At 52.6% G+C, this 13,993-nt stretch overlaps 1 protein-coding gene across 1 annotated transcript in view; it reads left to right on the top strand.

Moving 5' to 3' along the window:
- Nucleotides 1–13,346, top strand: part of E2F2 (E2F transcription factor 2) — a 29,288-nt gene extending 15,942 nt beyond the window's left edge. Inside the window, exons 2-7 of the mRNA XM_084652349.1 lie at nucleotides 705–810; nucleotides 1,458–1,677; nucleotides 2,889–3,049; nucleotides 3,977–4,089; nucleotides 7,246–7,402; nucleotides 8,020–13,346. Coding sequence (XP_084508475.1) covers nucleotides 705–810; nucleotides 1,458–1,677; nucleotides 2,889–3,049; nucleotides 3,977–4,089; nucleotides 7,246–7,402; nucleotides 8,020–8,234 — 972 coding nt within the window. The 3' untranslated portion in view covers nucleotides 8,235–13,346. The remainder of the gene's footprint in view (nucleotides 1–704; nucleotides 811–1,457; nucleotides 1,678–2,888; nucleotides 3,050–3,976; nucleotides 4,090–7,245; nucleotides 7,403–8,019) is intronic.
- Nucleotides 13,347–13,993: the final 647 nt, after the last annotated feature.

The raw sequence follows: 13,993 nt of genomic DNA, 5'->3' as shown, positions 1-13,993 counted from the left end.
TTAATATACAATCTGGACTCCTGTTCCTGGGGCTGGATCCTGTTGTGTTGAAAGGGTCTGTTCTAATCAGCCCGCTCTCTGGGGTTGGGGGTGAAGCAAGGCTGGGCCATCTCCTTCCAAGGTACATGTGTCCCTCCAGGCTTCTGCACTGGCAGCCGGCTTAATGTCCCTACCGATTTGGCCTCAAAGGCAGCTCCAGCTCCCCGTTTCCCTGCCACCGGTGCCAAGGACCTGGCAGGATCAGGCCCCTGTTGCTCGTCTTGCCCCCTGCAGAGCAGCTGGGCCATGATGGAGTTCCTGGCGGGAGGGGGAAGGGAACTGCAGGGATCTGAGCCGGTGGGGTAACTGCTTCCTGGGGATTTGAGGCCCCCCCCCCGCGTCCCCCGCCCGGTGCTGCTGTGCTGATGCAATCCCCTGCTGTAGACTGGGCCCAAGCTCTGGTTACGATTTCGTTTATTTGCCTTACAGTAGCGCCAGCCAAGATCAGGGCCTCGTTGGGCTGGGAGCTGTACAAAGGCTCCCTGCCCCAGAGAGCTTACGGTCCTAGATGCCGAGGCCAGAAGGGTCTAGTTTGATCAAAGGGCGGTTGATGAGATGGTTGTGGGTGCTGCGTGGGTCTCCAGCGGGCAAACTGGGATCGTGGGTGCTGTTGTTGGTGGTCAGTCTCTTGAAGTAACTGCACAATTCTCTCTCCTGCCCATCAGGCCAAAAGGAAGCTGGATCTGGAAGGGACCGGCCAGCCGGGCATCCCAGAATTCCGGACACCCAAAGGGAAGAGCAGGACAGTCACTCGAATCCCCAGCCCCAAGAGTAAGTGGTGCTGAGCTGGGATGTGAGGGAGGGGAGATGTATGCCTGGGTGGGGGGGCTCCCGTGCAAAGGACCTGCATTGCCCCACGGCTCTTCTGTCCGGAGCAGCTGGGTTCTGGAGACGTTCGTCACCATGAAAGTGACGCTGGGATATTCCATACAGGGATGGGAGAAGCCAGCCCCGTCGGGGTGGGGCTGCCATGTGGCCTTCAGGCAGCAGTTCCACCACCTGTTGTAGTTAGGAGCAGTCTGTGACATCCTTCTGTGGGGGAGGACAGGCCTGGAGCGAACAGGCATCCGTGAGCATCTGCTTCCACCCGGCTTAGTGCTGCCATAAATATAGGAGCACCTGTAACTGACCCTGCTTGGGCCCGCTGTGGGGTTTGAACCCAGGTCCCTCAACACTGAAAGCACGAGTCTCTGCTGCTTGAGCTAAAGGGGAGGGACCCAGCCTCCCTCTGCGCTAGGCTGTTGAAACCCATTGCAGGCTGCGCTCACGGCAGCCCCCGTGGGTGGGGCCCTGCGTGCTTCTAGCCAGCAGCTGTTGAATCAGCCTGGCCCATTCTCTGGGCGGCATCGTGACTTTTCTCAGCTCCTCTCCCCGGCTCAGCCAACCTGACCCGTCTCCTCTCTCCCTGCCCCCGACAGCCCCCAAGTCGCCTGGGGAGAAGACACGGTATGACACCTCCCTGGGGCTGCTGACCAAGAAGTTCATCCATCTGCTGAGCGAGTCGGAGGACGGGGTGCTGGACCTGAACCGGGCGGCCGAGGTGCTGGAGGTGCAGAAGCGCCGGATCTACGACATCACCAACGTGCTGGAAGGGATTCAGCTCATCCGGAAGAAATCCAAGAACAACATCCAGTGGATGTAAGGGGCTCTGTGCGGAGGAGACAGTGCGGGCAGAGATCCGGGCTCCCAGCTGGGCTCCAGGGCTGGTATCAGTTATGCTGGGACCGTCCGCTCTAAAGGGCCTTGTTTGTTCAAGTGCAGAGTCTTGTCGGGGGGGGGAAGTGACCTTCCCTGTGTCTATTCTGGGGGGTTGCACGGATCTGGGTCTTTGTCCCCAAGCCAGCACAAGTTAGGATGCAGGGTCAAACACGATGCCAACTAGGCTGGTTTCTAACGTGGTTTGGCCCGTGATTCTGGATGGGAAGGGCCCCAATGAGAACAGAATTTAAACCCAGCACCGTAGGTGAGGCCAGAACGTAGCTCTTCCAGTGATGTGGCATTTAAGCTGTCTGGCTGAACAGTCCTGAAATAGCTTGTCAGCCCTGCTCCCACCCCAGCCTGGATCAGGCAGTAGGACAGAGCAGAGTTTGGACTCTTATCCCACATTAAGCACAATGGTCTTGTTCTCTCCCCATACACACTACCACAAGGGAGAATACAGTGAATACTTTTACATGATCCACAAGATCACACTGAGGTCAACAGCTCAGCAGGATTCAAAAGCAGGATCCAATGCCCCCCGGCTGTTACAAACCCTGATGCTTCACGGCATAAGCAAAGCACTGACTGCCTGGGGTTAGGAGACATTTCTTCTATGGCAGGCCACTCTGTAATTGTCCACCGTCTGAGTCTTGCACCATGCTCTGCTGTGTCAGCTGCTAGCTGTTGTCAGAGACGTGTGGTGAGCGGGCAGGAGTACGGGATCTGATCCAATGGAGAGTCCTGTGTTCCCAGCCTCGCTGGCAGAGAGGGGGGTACATGTGCCAGATTCATTTACTATGGAATGAACACACTTGGAGGCAGCTGTCACCGAATCCAGTTTGCAGAGAGCGGCCCAAGCCCCCTGAACATGGCTCTGTCTTTGAACGGTTTTAAAATCCTGGCTCTGGGGGCTCTGCTTTCCGGCCGATCTCAGGCTCTGCTTGTTTCCTTTCACAGAGCCGTTTATCTGCAAGTATTTACGATGCTGCTTCGCAGAGCGCTCAGAGCTGCGCGTCTTGTGAAAGCGACATGCTCCCTCACAGGAGACCTTGCGCTGTCCCTGCTGAGGTGGATGACACTCCCCTCCCTCCCCCGCAGTGCGCTGCTTTCCACTGATCCTCAGTGACCGGCTCTGCTTGTCTTCCCAGGGGCACAGGAATTTTCGAGGACACCTCTGTGACGGTGAAGCATCAGTCCCTGCGCCAAGAGCTGGCGGAGCTGGCCAAGACCGAGAGAACTTTGGACGAGCGCATCCAGGACTGCACCCTCCAGCTGAAGCACCTGACAGAGGACGAGACTAACCAGAGATATCCTTCATGGGGAGGCAAAGGGTTATGGAGAAAGGGGGTTGGGGTGTGTGTGGGGGGGGAGAGTCTCTGAATCGCGAGCAAACGCAGTCTGAAAATGACCTTCAGAGGGATATTGGGTCTGAGGGAGTATCTAGGGTGAGGGCTGAGTAGCCCGGAGGGAGGAGCCTGGGAGCAGCCCAACCTGGGGAAGAGACTTGGGCTGAACTCCTGCCTCATTGTTGATAAAACCGCCGCTGAGTTTTGACTGGTCAACATGTGGGCTCTGTTTGAGCCGTCTGGGGAAAGCGCCTGCTCCCGGTGGGCCTTGCCTTCCTGTCTGAGCACAGTTTGGCTTGGATTCTGTCTCCTCTCCTCTGCCAGCGAGCCCCACGGCTTGGGTTCTGCAGCCAAGAAAGCTTTAGCTCCAGCAGCTGTCTTATCCAGGGCCTTTCCCAGCTGTGCTGCCCATGGGGGGAGGGACGGGGGATGGAGCAGACGTGGAGATGGCCACATGCCAAGCCTCGCAGGCCCAGGGCTCTGGGGTCGGTTCAGTAACAAACAGGGAGCCAGCGGCATTCTTGGAGCCATGGGATGATGGCCTGGCACCAGCCTGTGGACTCTGGCAGGGGTGTTCAGCTCCGTATACCACAATGCCTTGCTGCCTGCCCTGGGGGGAGTGGAAGTGGTAAGTGTGGTGGCCAAGGCCTTGTGGTGGGGAGAGGCAGGTAGTCCTGTGTCCCTCTCAGGACAGAAGAAGAGGTTTTTAATCTGTGCCTGGCAGGGAGGATACCTTCGTGGGCTGGGGTGGGAACCCAGCTGGTTTTGGGGGAAGATAGGAGCTGGGGAGGGTTCGGCACATGAGATCTGCAGAGAACCAACTCTTGTCATTTGTGGGCTGAGCAGATTCAGTCTGTGGCTGGTATTTCCTTAATTCCACCCCCCCACATTAGCATATGTCACCTACCAGGACATCCGCTCCATCAGCAACTTCCAGGAGCAGACGGTGATAGCGGTCAAGGCCCCCCCAGAAACCAAGCTGGAGGTGCCGGACTTCAATGAGGTGAGTGCGCCAGAGGAGGGCTCTGCGTGCAGGGAAAACACATCCTCCTGGCCCACAGCGGAGACCCCAGTTGAGCTCCAGATCCCGTTGTGTGAGCCTAGATAGACAGGAAGGGCAACTATCCCCATTTTACAGATGGGCAAACTGAGGCCTAGAGAGATGCAGTGACTTCCCCAAGATCACACAGGAAACCAGTGGCTGGGTGTTGACCCCAGGTCTCCTGAGTCTCACCCTGGTGCCTTAGCTCCAGGACCACTGAATTCTAAGCATGTCCCGTGGGGCTAGGGACACCACCTGAGGAGCCAACCTTGGCTCAGCTGCCCCTTAGCATAGGTGCCCAGACGGGCTAGAAGTGGCTGCTTGGCAGGGAGAACATCAGAACGGCCACACTGGGTCAGACCAACGGTTCATCTAGCCCAGTGTCCTGTCTTCCAACAGTGGCCAGTGCCAGGTGCCCCAGAGGGAATGAACAGGTAATCATCAAATGATCCATTCTTTGTTGCCCATTCCCAGCTTCTGGCAAACAGAGGTTGGGGACACCATCCCTGCCCATCAATAGCCATTGATGGACCTATCCTCCATGAATTTCTCTAGTTCTTTTTTGAACGCTGTTATAGTCTTGGCCTTCATAACATCCTCTGGCAAGGAGTTCCACAGATTGACTTTGTGTTGTGTGAAGAAATACTTCCTTTTGTTTGTTTTAAACCTGCTGCCTATTAATTTCATTTGGTGACCCCTAGTTCTTGTGTAATGAGAAGGAATAATTAACACTTCCTTATTTACTTTCTCCACCCCAGTCATGATTTTATAGACCTCTATCATATCCCCCCCTTAGTTGTCTCTTTTCCAAGCTGAAAAGTCCCAGTCTTATTAATCTCTCCTCATATGGCAGCTGTTCCATACCCCTAATAGCTCTTGTTGCCCTTTTCTGAATGTTTTCCAATTCCAATATATCTTTTTTGAGATGGGGCGACCACATCTGCATGCAGTATTCCAGATGTGGGCATACCATGGATTTGTATAGAGGCAATATGATATTTTCTGTCCTATTATCTCTCCCTTTCTTAATGATTCCTAACATTCTGTTCGCTTTTTTGACTGTTGCTGTCCATTGAGTGGATATTTACAAAGAACTATCCAAAGTGACTCCAAGATCTCCTTCTTGAGTGGTGACAGTTAATTTAGACCCCATCATTTTACATGTATAGTTGGGATTCTGTTTTCCAAAGTGCATTACTTTGCATTATCAACACTGAATTTCATTTGCCATTTTGTTGCCCAGTCACCCAATTTTGTGAGATCCTTTTGTAGCTCTTCGCAGTCTGCCTGGGACTTAACTATCTTGAGTAGTTTTGTATCGTGCAAATTTTGCCACCTCACTGTTTACCCCTTTTTCCAGATCATTTATGAATATACTGAATAGGGCTGGGCCCAGTTTAGACCCCTGGGGGACACCACTATTTACCTCTCTCCTTTCTGAAAACTGGCCATTTTATTCCTACCCTTTGTTTCCTATCTTTTAACCAATTACCAATCCATGAGAGGACTTTCCCTCTTATCCCATGACAGCTTTCTTTGCTTAAGAGCCTTTGGTGAGGGACCTCATCAAAGGCTTTCTGAAAATCTGAGTACACTGTATCCACTGGATCCCCCTTGTCCACATGTTTGTTGACTTCCCTCAAAGAATTCTAGTAGATTGGCGAGGCATGATTTCCCTTTACAAAAACCATGTTGACTCTTCCCCAACAGATTTTGTTCATCTATATGTTTGACAATTTTGTTCTTTACTATAGTTTCAACCAGTTTGCCTGGTACTGAAGTCAGGCTTACTGGCCTGTAATTGCCGGGGTCTCCTCTGAAGCCCTTTTTAAAAATTGGCATCACGTTAGCTATCCTCCAGTCATTTGGTACAGAAGCTGATTTAAATGATAGGTTACAGACTACAGAGCTCTGCAGTTTCACATTTGAGTTCCTTCAGAACTCTTGGGTGAATTCCATCTGTTCCTGGTGACTTATTACTGTTGAGTTTATCAATTTGTTCCCAAACCTCCTCTAACGACACCTCAATTTGGGACAGTTCCTCAGATTTGTCACCTAAAAAGAATAGCTCAGGTTTGGGAATCTCCCTCACATCCTCAACCGTGAAGACCAATGCCAGGAATTCATTTAGTTTCTCTGCAATGGCCTTATCGTCCTTGAGTGCTCCTTTAGCATCTCGATCGTCCAGTGGCCCCACTGGTTGTTTAGCAGGCTTCCTGCTTCTGCTGCACTTAAACATTTTTTTGCTCTTACTTTTTGAGTCTTTGGCTAGCTGTTCTTCAAATGCTTTTTTGGCTTTCCTAATTATATTTTTACCCTTCATTTGCCAGAGTTTATGCTCCTTTCTATTTTCCTCACTAGGATTCAACTTCCACTTTTTAAAGGATGCCTTTTTGCCTCTCACTGCTTCTTTTACTTTGTTCAGCCACGGTGGCTCTTTTTTGGTTCTCTTACTATGTTTTTTAATTTGGGGTGTACATTTAACTTGAGCCTCTATTATGGTGTCTTTAAAAAGTTTCCATGCAGCTTGCAGGGATTTTACTTTTTGTGCTGTACCTTTTAATTTCTGTTTAACTAACCTTTTCATTTTTGTGTAGTCTCCCTTTCTGAAATTAAATGCTACAGTGTTGGGCTACTGTGGTGTTTTCCCTGCCACAGGGATGTTAAGTTTAATTATTTTATGGTCACTATTCCAAGCGGTCCAGCTATATACACCTCTTGGACCTGATCCTGGGCTCCATTTAGGACTAAATCAAGAATGGCCTCTACTCTTGTGGGTTCCAGGACTAGCTGCTCCAAGAAGCAGTCCTTTAAGGCATCAAGAAACTTTATCTCTTCATCCCGTCCTGAGGTGACTTTAGGGCTCACTGGATGGGGCTGGGCCCCCGGCTGGGAGCTCTGTTGCCCGTGCACTTGTCTTTGCTTCTCCACCCATCTTGAGGGCAAGGCCCTGCTGCATGAGGCTTCCCCACGGAGTCATCTCTGCTGCAGGGGGGCTGGTAAGCCCCCTCTGCTGGCCAAGTTGCTGCTCTGTGCAGGGAGGGATGGGAGAGGGGATCTCCTGTGTGATGGATCCTGCTGGACTAGTCCCCGCTGACTCCTCCCCTCTCCGGGCAGGAGAATGTGCAGCTCCACCTGAAGAGCACCAACGGCCCCATCGAGGTGTACCTGTGCCCCGAGGAGATCCTGGAGGACAGCCCTGCCAAAGAGAGCAGCTTCCCCACCCCCTCCCTTCAGGACCGCATCGATGGCACCGACCCCTCCCCAGGGAAAGGTAACGCCCAGCTGGGGCTGCAGGGATCTCTGGCCAGGCCTGGCCTCTCCTCCCCCCAGTCTGATGCTGTCGTGTTTAACTTTCTCTTTCGTGGCAGCCATTGAGCTCTTGCCAGGTGGCTGCCATATCTGCCTCTGTCTCTGTGCCAAGATCCAGCCCTCAAAGCCTCCAGGTCTGCTAATTGCCAAGTGGCCTTTGGTAAGGCCCTGCTTCCCTTATGGCTTCCTGGAACCCCGGCCCGCCCTCGCCCAGTTGCACGGACTGGGAGTGAGGGGCATTAGCAAAGCAGGGCGGGGTCTGGCTGGGGGCTCAGGGCTAGAATAGCAGGGGGGCTGCGGGTTGTGTTGGAGAGGCATTGGCAGAGCTGCGGGTGGGGTGAGGATCCCCGGGCTGGAACAGCGGGAGATAACGAGCTGCAGGCTGGGTTTCAGGGGCATCGATAGGGCCGGGTGGTAGAATCCTACCCACTGTCTGCTCTCACCAGGCTCCTCCCATGCCGCTGGTGAATGGAGGGGGGGCTTGTGGGGCACCTGGCCCAAGGAGGTGCCAGGGGCTCTGCTGTCCCGGGGCAGGCTGCACGCCCAAAGCTCTCCCTTCCGTCTTTCCGATTTCCCCAGCTGAGCCCCTGATGGAGGTGGAGGATGGACTCCTGGACATGCCCCATCACCTGCTGCAGCAGACAGAGGACCAGCTGCCCTATGGTGACCCTGCCCCCTTCGTCAGCTTCTCCCCGCCCCTCGACCAGGACGACTACCTGTGGGGGCTGGAGGGGGGCGAGGGAGTGAGCGACCTCTTTGAGGCCTATGACCTTGGTGACCTACTGAAGAACTGAGCCGGCGAGGGGGCCCCTCTCCCTCCTTGCTATGGTGCTAATGGCCTTGCTGGAGTCCGGGGCTCTGACTTGAAGCATGGACTCCGAGCCCCTGCCCTCCCGGCCACCAGAGTAGGGGCATGGAGACCTCCTGTGGGGCAGGGCTTCCTCCCGCTCCTCCCCACCCATGCGTGATCTCCACAGCTCCTCCTCCACTCTTCCTTGCTGCTGGGACCAGCACAGACTGGGCGTAGCAGTCAGTGCAATGCAAGACCCCAGAGGGCAACCTGGGGAAGAGTCTCCCACCACGTGCCCTAAGAACCAACTGCAGGAATGGAGCGCCTTTGCCTGTTTATCTTTTTCCCTGCCTCACACACATGCCGGTAACACGTTCCTGGCCTGTCCAGGGATGCTGGGGCTGGGCAAGGAGCCCCTGGGAGACTGGGACTCTGTCATAGAGAGCAAATCTTCTCATCCTGCCCCCGAAGCGACCCATCTGCAGAACACACAGGGTGGCTGTGTCTGGGGGGCGGAGCGGGAGTAGAATGCTCCGTGGTCTGCCAGGGGATTTGCGTGGCGGGGCAAGAGATCCCGTTCCCTGAAATCTGGGCAGGGTGGGGGACGCGTGCGCTTGTGTGAATGAAGAAATCCTTCAGCTCCTGCAGCTGCTTGGGGGCCCCAAAGGGATCTGTGACGGCAGTGCAGCTGCGGGACACTTGTCTGTTTTGCTCTGCCGGGCCTGGGCGGCCCCTTTGGATCTGACCCAGATGGGTCTTGCTTCCCCCTCCCTGAATGTTTTGCTTGGAGCGTACGGGGTCCGAGCCAACCCAGAAATGCAGAGTGAAACCTGGTTTGTAATTGCAGCCGTCAGGTGGTTTTTGATGTGAACGGTCAGCTGAGAATGCCTCTGTAGGGCCATGGCCTCTAGGGGGACTTACCAGGGACCTGCTCTGATATCTTGTAATGAAACTTGAAACAAAGCGAGTCTGGGGTGGAGGGCGTGGTGAGACAGGGATTCACCTGCCCACTCACCTGCGATGGGAGGGATTCCAACTGCATCTCCTCCTTCCCCTTCGACTGACCCTAGGCCCCACCCCCTCTCCCCTCCGTCCTCTCACTGAAATGCCTGGCTGCCTTCGCCCTCAGTGGGTCACTTGGATCTGCTCCATCTAGACTGGTGCCAAGCGACCTGCTCCGTTGCAGGCTGCTGTGAGGGTCACATGTATCCAGTAAATGGGCTGTTGTTCCCATGTGAGTCCCTGAGTCCAGGGTTACCCCAGATCCTTCCTGATTGGATCAGCCCTTCTCTAAATTCATTGTTGGCTTAGCATGGGATCCGTTTCAGAGCGTGGGAGGAGCCCCAAGTGCCACAAGCTGGGCTGGGTCCCCTAGGAGACCAACTGCTCCCACCTCTTCTCCTTCCATGGTAGATTCTGGGAACAGGGTGGATTAAATTTGGGATTGCCAAGGTAGCGTAAGAGAGGTCTGAATGACCCGTGCACATGTGCTGTGCCTTGTAAAAACCAGGCCGTTAACCTCCACTGTGCGTCCTGTGAGGCGGGACTAATACCCGTGTCCATGTTGTGCTTTAGGATCCTCGGGGACAGGGTCTCAGTGGCGAGATCTGGACCATTATCCAAGCCCCCTGAAACAGAATGGTGTTCGGCTTCCAGGATGTGCCAGGGGCTTGCAGACCACTCTGGTTCACCAAGGTCCTGGTGCTGGTTGCTTATTGACTTGCTGCTTTCTGATTGGCTTGGTGCATGTCCTGCTTCGGCCAATCGGAGACCAGTCATCTGCACACCATGAAACACACACCCGATCAGCTGCAATTTAAACTTAAATCTGCTAGTGGGGCATTTAGTGTGAAAATGGTCAAACATGGGGGCCGAGCGCTGTGCGCCTACACGAATATTTATGCAGCTCATTGTGGCTTGATTTTTTTTAATTTGAGGTGTTGAGCGTGCGCCGCTCCCTCTTTAAAATCAAGCCACTCAGAGGTGCCTAACCATGTGGATTTGGGTTGCAAACCTGAGCTACCGGAGTTCAGAAATTTTGATCTAATCTTCCTTTATTTTCACTCATTGCCAGATTTTGAGAATCTCACTAGGTGCTTCTCTGCATTTTTAGGGACCTAAATTCCTCTGAAAACTTGGCCTGTAATAACGAGTGGCTCCACCGTGTTGCAACCTTGTTAGCCGCAGATTCCATTGTCAATAGTTTTTTGCAAAATTCCAGAGGGGAAGGGGAAGGTAGCTTTTTATTTCACTCTCTCCAAAATTCATCCCTCCAGAAAGGCTGGTTTGGATTTCCAGGTTTTCAATATTTGCACAATAGCTATTGGTTCACGGGTGTGGAATTTTGTCACGTGACATCCCATTAAATTCTGTCTTAAAAATGGAAACAAGCACATTTTCTTAACCCCTTCTTGAATGCAGCTTCTCCCTGCCGGGGGAGAATGCCAGGCGGAGCCTGCAATGGATGCTGGGTGGGTCGCATCCCGTTCACATCTGCCCAGTGGCTCTCCCTGCAGGACTGGGGCTTGTGGCATTGTAGCCAAAATGTCCACTGAAGCTAACATTAAACACTTGGTTGGCTTTTAATCTAGCAAAGGGGGTTTAATGCTGCCCGGATACTATGGTGACGGGTAGCACCTTCCACGTAAAATCAATAGCTAAGTCCTCATGGAGTCTCTGACACGTCTCTCTGCTTGGGGGTGAAATCTCTGCTTGGGGGAAGGGTTTTGATTTTGTTAATTTGCCCCCCTTTTTGTGTGTGTTTGGGCATTGGGGTGGAAGGGGGATGTCAGTGCAGAGTCATTCTCGTGGTCAGATGCTGGATTCAGCTGATCTCCGTTCTTACCGACCCACCTTGGAGCTCCCCCATCTAGTGTCCCTGTCTAGGGGAGCGTGTGAGAATGGGAACTCCCCAAAATGGGGTGTGAAGAGCTGCAGGTGGCTGTGCTTGAGATGGAGAAAGGGAGGGCTGGCTCATTCGAGCCCCTTCTGGACAGGCATCTGATCGAACCAAAGGATGTTTTCTGGCATCTCAATACGCAACTGTCCCGGGGAACTAGGTCTCCATCTGGAGGTGGCTGTCATGTACCTAAATGAAAGGCCACTGTTGCTCTGGCAGGGGCTCTGTAGCTCTTGGTTTTTCAGGGAGAATCTGCAGAGATGGGACTCTGAACAGCATTAGTGTGTCCTCGAGAACTGGAGATGGGGAAAACAGTTTTCCTAATGCAACCATGTGCTATGAGGATCTCCCCTCCCCCCTGAATAATCCAAGTCCAACCCTGCTGTAAAAGTGACAGTCAAACCAGCACTGGAAGTGGCATGGCTGTGTCTCGAATGTGCTCCATGGATGAGTAAAGATATGGCTCTTTGAACTGCAACTTCCCCTTGCATTGGAGAGTCCAACTGGGTTCTCTCCTTGCACATCCTCCCCAGTAAGAAAGGTTCTGCTGGCCAGGCGAGGCCCACACCATCCCGTTATCCCAGGGTTTGTACGGGTGTCACTGAAGTCTGAGCTGCCTTGTCTGCAGTGGGGGGTTTGCCCCAATTCCAGCCACCTGTGGCTAGCAATTGGTGTAGTAGCACCAGGCACTTGCCCTTGCTATAGGCTGGGGTGGGGTGTACTAGTGCCAATGGAAGCTGGTAGCAGTTGGCCTGTCTACAAGAGGAATTTGCAGGCAGTGCAGATGAATTGGGGGGCAAATCTAGTGTGCACAGGTCCTTCGTTAACTGCTCTGATGCACAAGGGAGACTAGAATCCAGCTCCCCCCACCCCCCACAGCAGCACTGGTGGTCAGATCCGACCTGGGTCACAAGGTGTTGTGTGGGTTGAATTGACAGAGGAGATGTAAATTGGATCAAGCCAGCGACCAGCTGTCAATACTCTAGACAAGGCCAGCTGTATATTAGCGTGTGCTAAGTGGGCAGAGTTAAGGGTAGATTGAGCTAGTTAACACCATCTAAAAACTAGATTGCTAAATCCTCATCTAGACAAAGCCAAAAGGGAAGAAACAAGACTCCGGTCAGGTCTATGCTAAGTACTTCTGCTGGCTTAGCTTTGCCACGAGAAACCTCAAGCGTTGAAGCAGTGATAACAGCAATTTAGTCGCTTTCACCAGTATAGTATGTTTCACTCAGGGTGAGGTGTTGGTTGGGGTGGTTTCACAATACGAGCTTTACCAGTGTAGCTGTATCCACTTCAGGAGCCCTTTGCTCATATGGTAATGCTAGTTTGCTGTAAAGCACGCTTAGAGTAGACATGTGCCCAAGGAGCAAATTGGCTGGAAAAAGGCATCACTGGAAAATAATTCATTTTCAGGGCAGAGCTGCCCACTGAAATCGACCTGAGGGGTGTGTGTCTGTACCCATTGAGAATAAGCTTTTTTTGGAAATAGTCAGGGGTTTTTTGTTTTGTCTTAAAGTCTGATCCTGAACTTGCTTTGTACATAAACCTGAAGTGTCTGTGGGCTGAGACTGGTATATGGCTCCTTGTTAATACCTGCTTTCTATAGAGTTAAACATTAACTTAATCATTCGGGTTTGGAATCCTGTCTGTTGTAGAACAGTTCTCATGCCAGTTGCTGGCTTGACCTGGCTTTCCAGGTGAGGCTTTTAACTGGAGATGAGTCTAGGCCAAAAATCTCAGATCTGTACTTTGCCGCTCAGTCTTGTTGTGAGTCTTAACAGGGCATGTCTACATGGGGAAGCTATTCTGGAGTAAGCTAGGATCTGAATTTAATGCACTCAAGCTGTTGTGGGATAGCTACTCTGGTCAGTTTCCCCACATAGACAAGCCCTAAGAGAAGTGCCTGGGAGGCCCTCTTGAATCTCCAAATCTCTTTTGTGAATGGCATATGAAATCCTTCAAAGATCCTGGCTCGGGGTGTGCCGCTGGCTTTTGTCTGAACCTTGTAAAATTGTACAGAATTATTGCACTGTATTTATAATGGGAGCCACCTTTTTACACTTTTTTTTTAAGTGAGTGTATTTAAATCATTCCTGGGGTGGTTCTCCTGAAGTCCAGTGTGACAGTGTTGTGGGTGTGAATGTGTTTCTTTTGTAAACGTACGGCACTTGAAGGTTTGTGAGCAAAAAGAAATGAATAAAAATGCTTTTTTGAGCCTCTGTTCTCTGTAAAGGAACCAAACCAGTTGCAATAGGGTTTGGATTTTTTTCTCCTACCGTTCTTGATGTGAAACTTCTCTGTTTCCAGTCCCCCAGGCTGGCAGAGAGAGAATGCTGCGGATTCAGTGTGGTCTTCAGGTGAGGGTGGAGAGAGAAGTTGGGCTACTGGTGACTTTCGAAGGATGCTGCTAAGAAGTGGAGTTGAGCTCAAAGGCCCACCTGTTTCAACCCAGCCAGAGAGAAGGCCTGGCAATGAATAGATGGTGGTGGGAGAGGGAAATAGAAATGGGCAGAGTTGGGGGTGACTATGTCCCTTCTCTTCCTAGATTTGGTCGTTCACGATTCCAGGGTGATCTGTGCTTGTTGGTAGCCATGCACTTCATACAAGGCACCATATGAGCTCCTTCATTGACAGGAGAGATCTGGCTCATGGAGAGTGAGCTTTTCCCACTTCTGACAGTCTGGGCGGGGAGGGCACCCCACTGTTTCCCTGGGCTAGGACTCCACTGTAGTGTGGTGATTCTGGCTCCCCCTGGGTTGAAGCAATGGCCAGAGCTGAGGTGGAGAAGGAATCGTCTCCTTCTTCCAGCTCCTTGCCTGGGCTGGCAGCAGGGTTCGCAACCACCTTCTGCCTGGAGGACT

Source organism: Lepidochelys olivacea (genome assembly GCF_965140295.1).
Source record: "Lepidochelys olivacea isolate rLepOli2 genome assembly, chromosome: 19".
Lineage (NCBI taxonomy): Eukaryota > Metazoa > Chordata > Testudines > Cheloniidae > Lepidochelys > Lepidochelys olivacea.
Note: the sequence above shows the minus strand (reverse complement) of the source record. Positions and strands in the feature narration are given on the sequence as shown.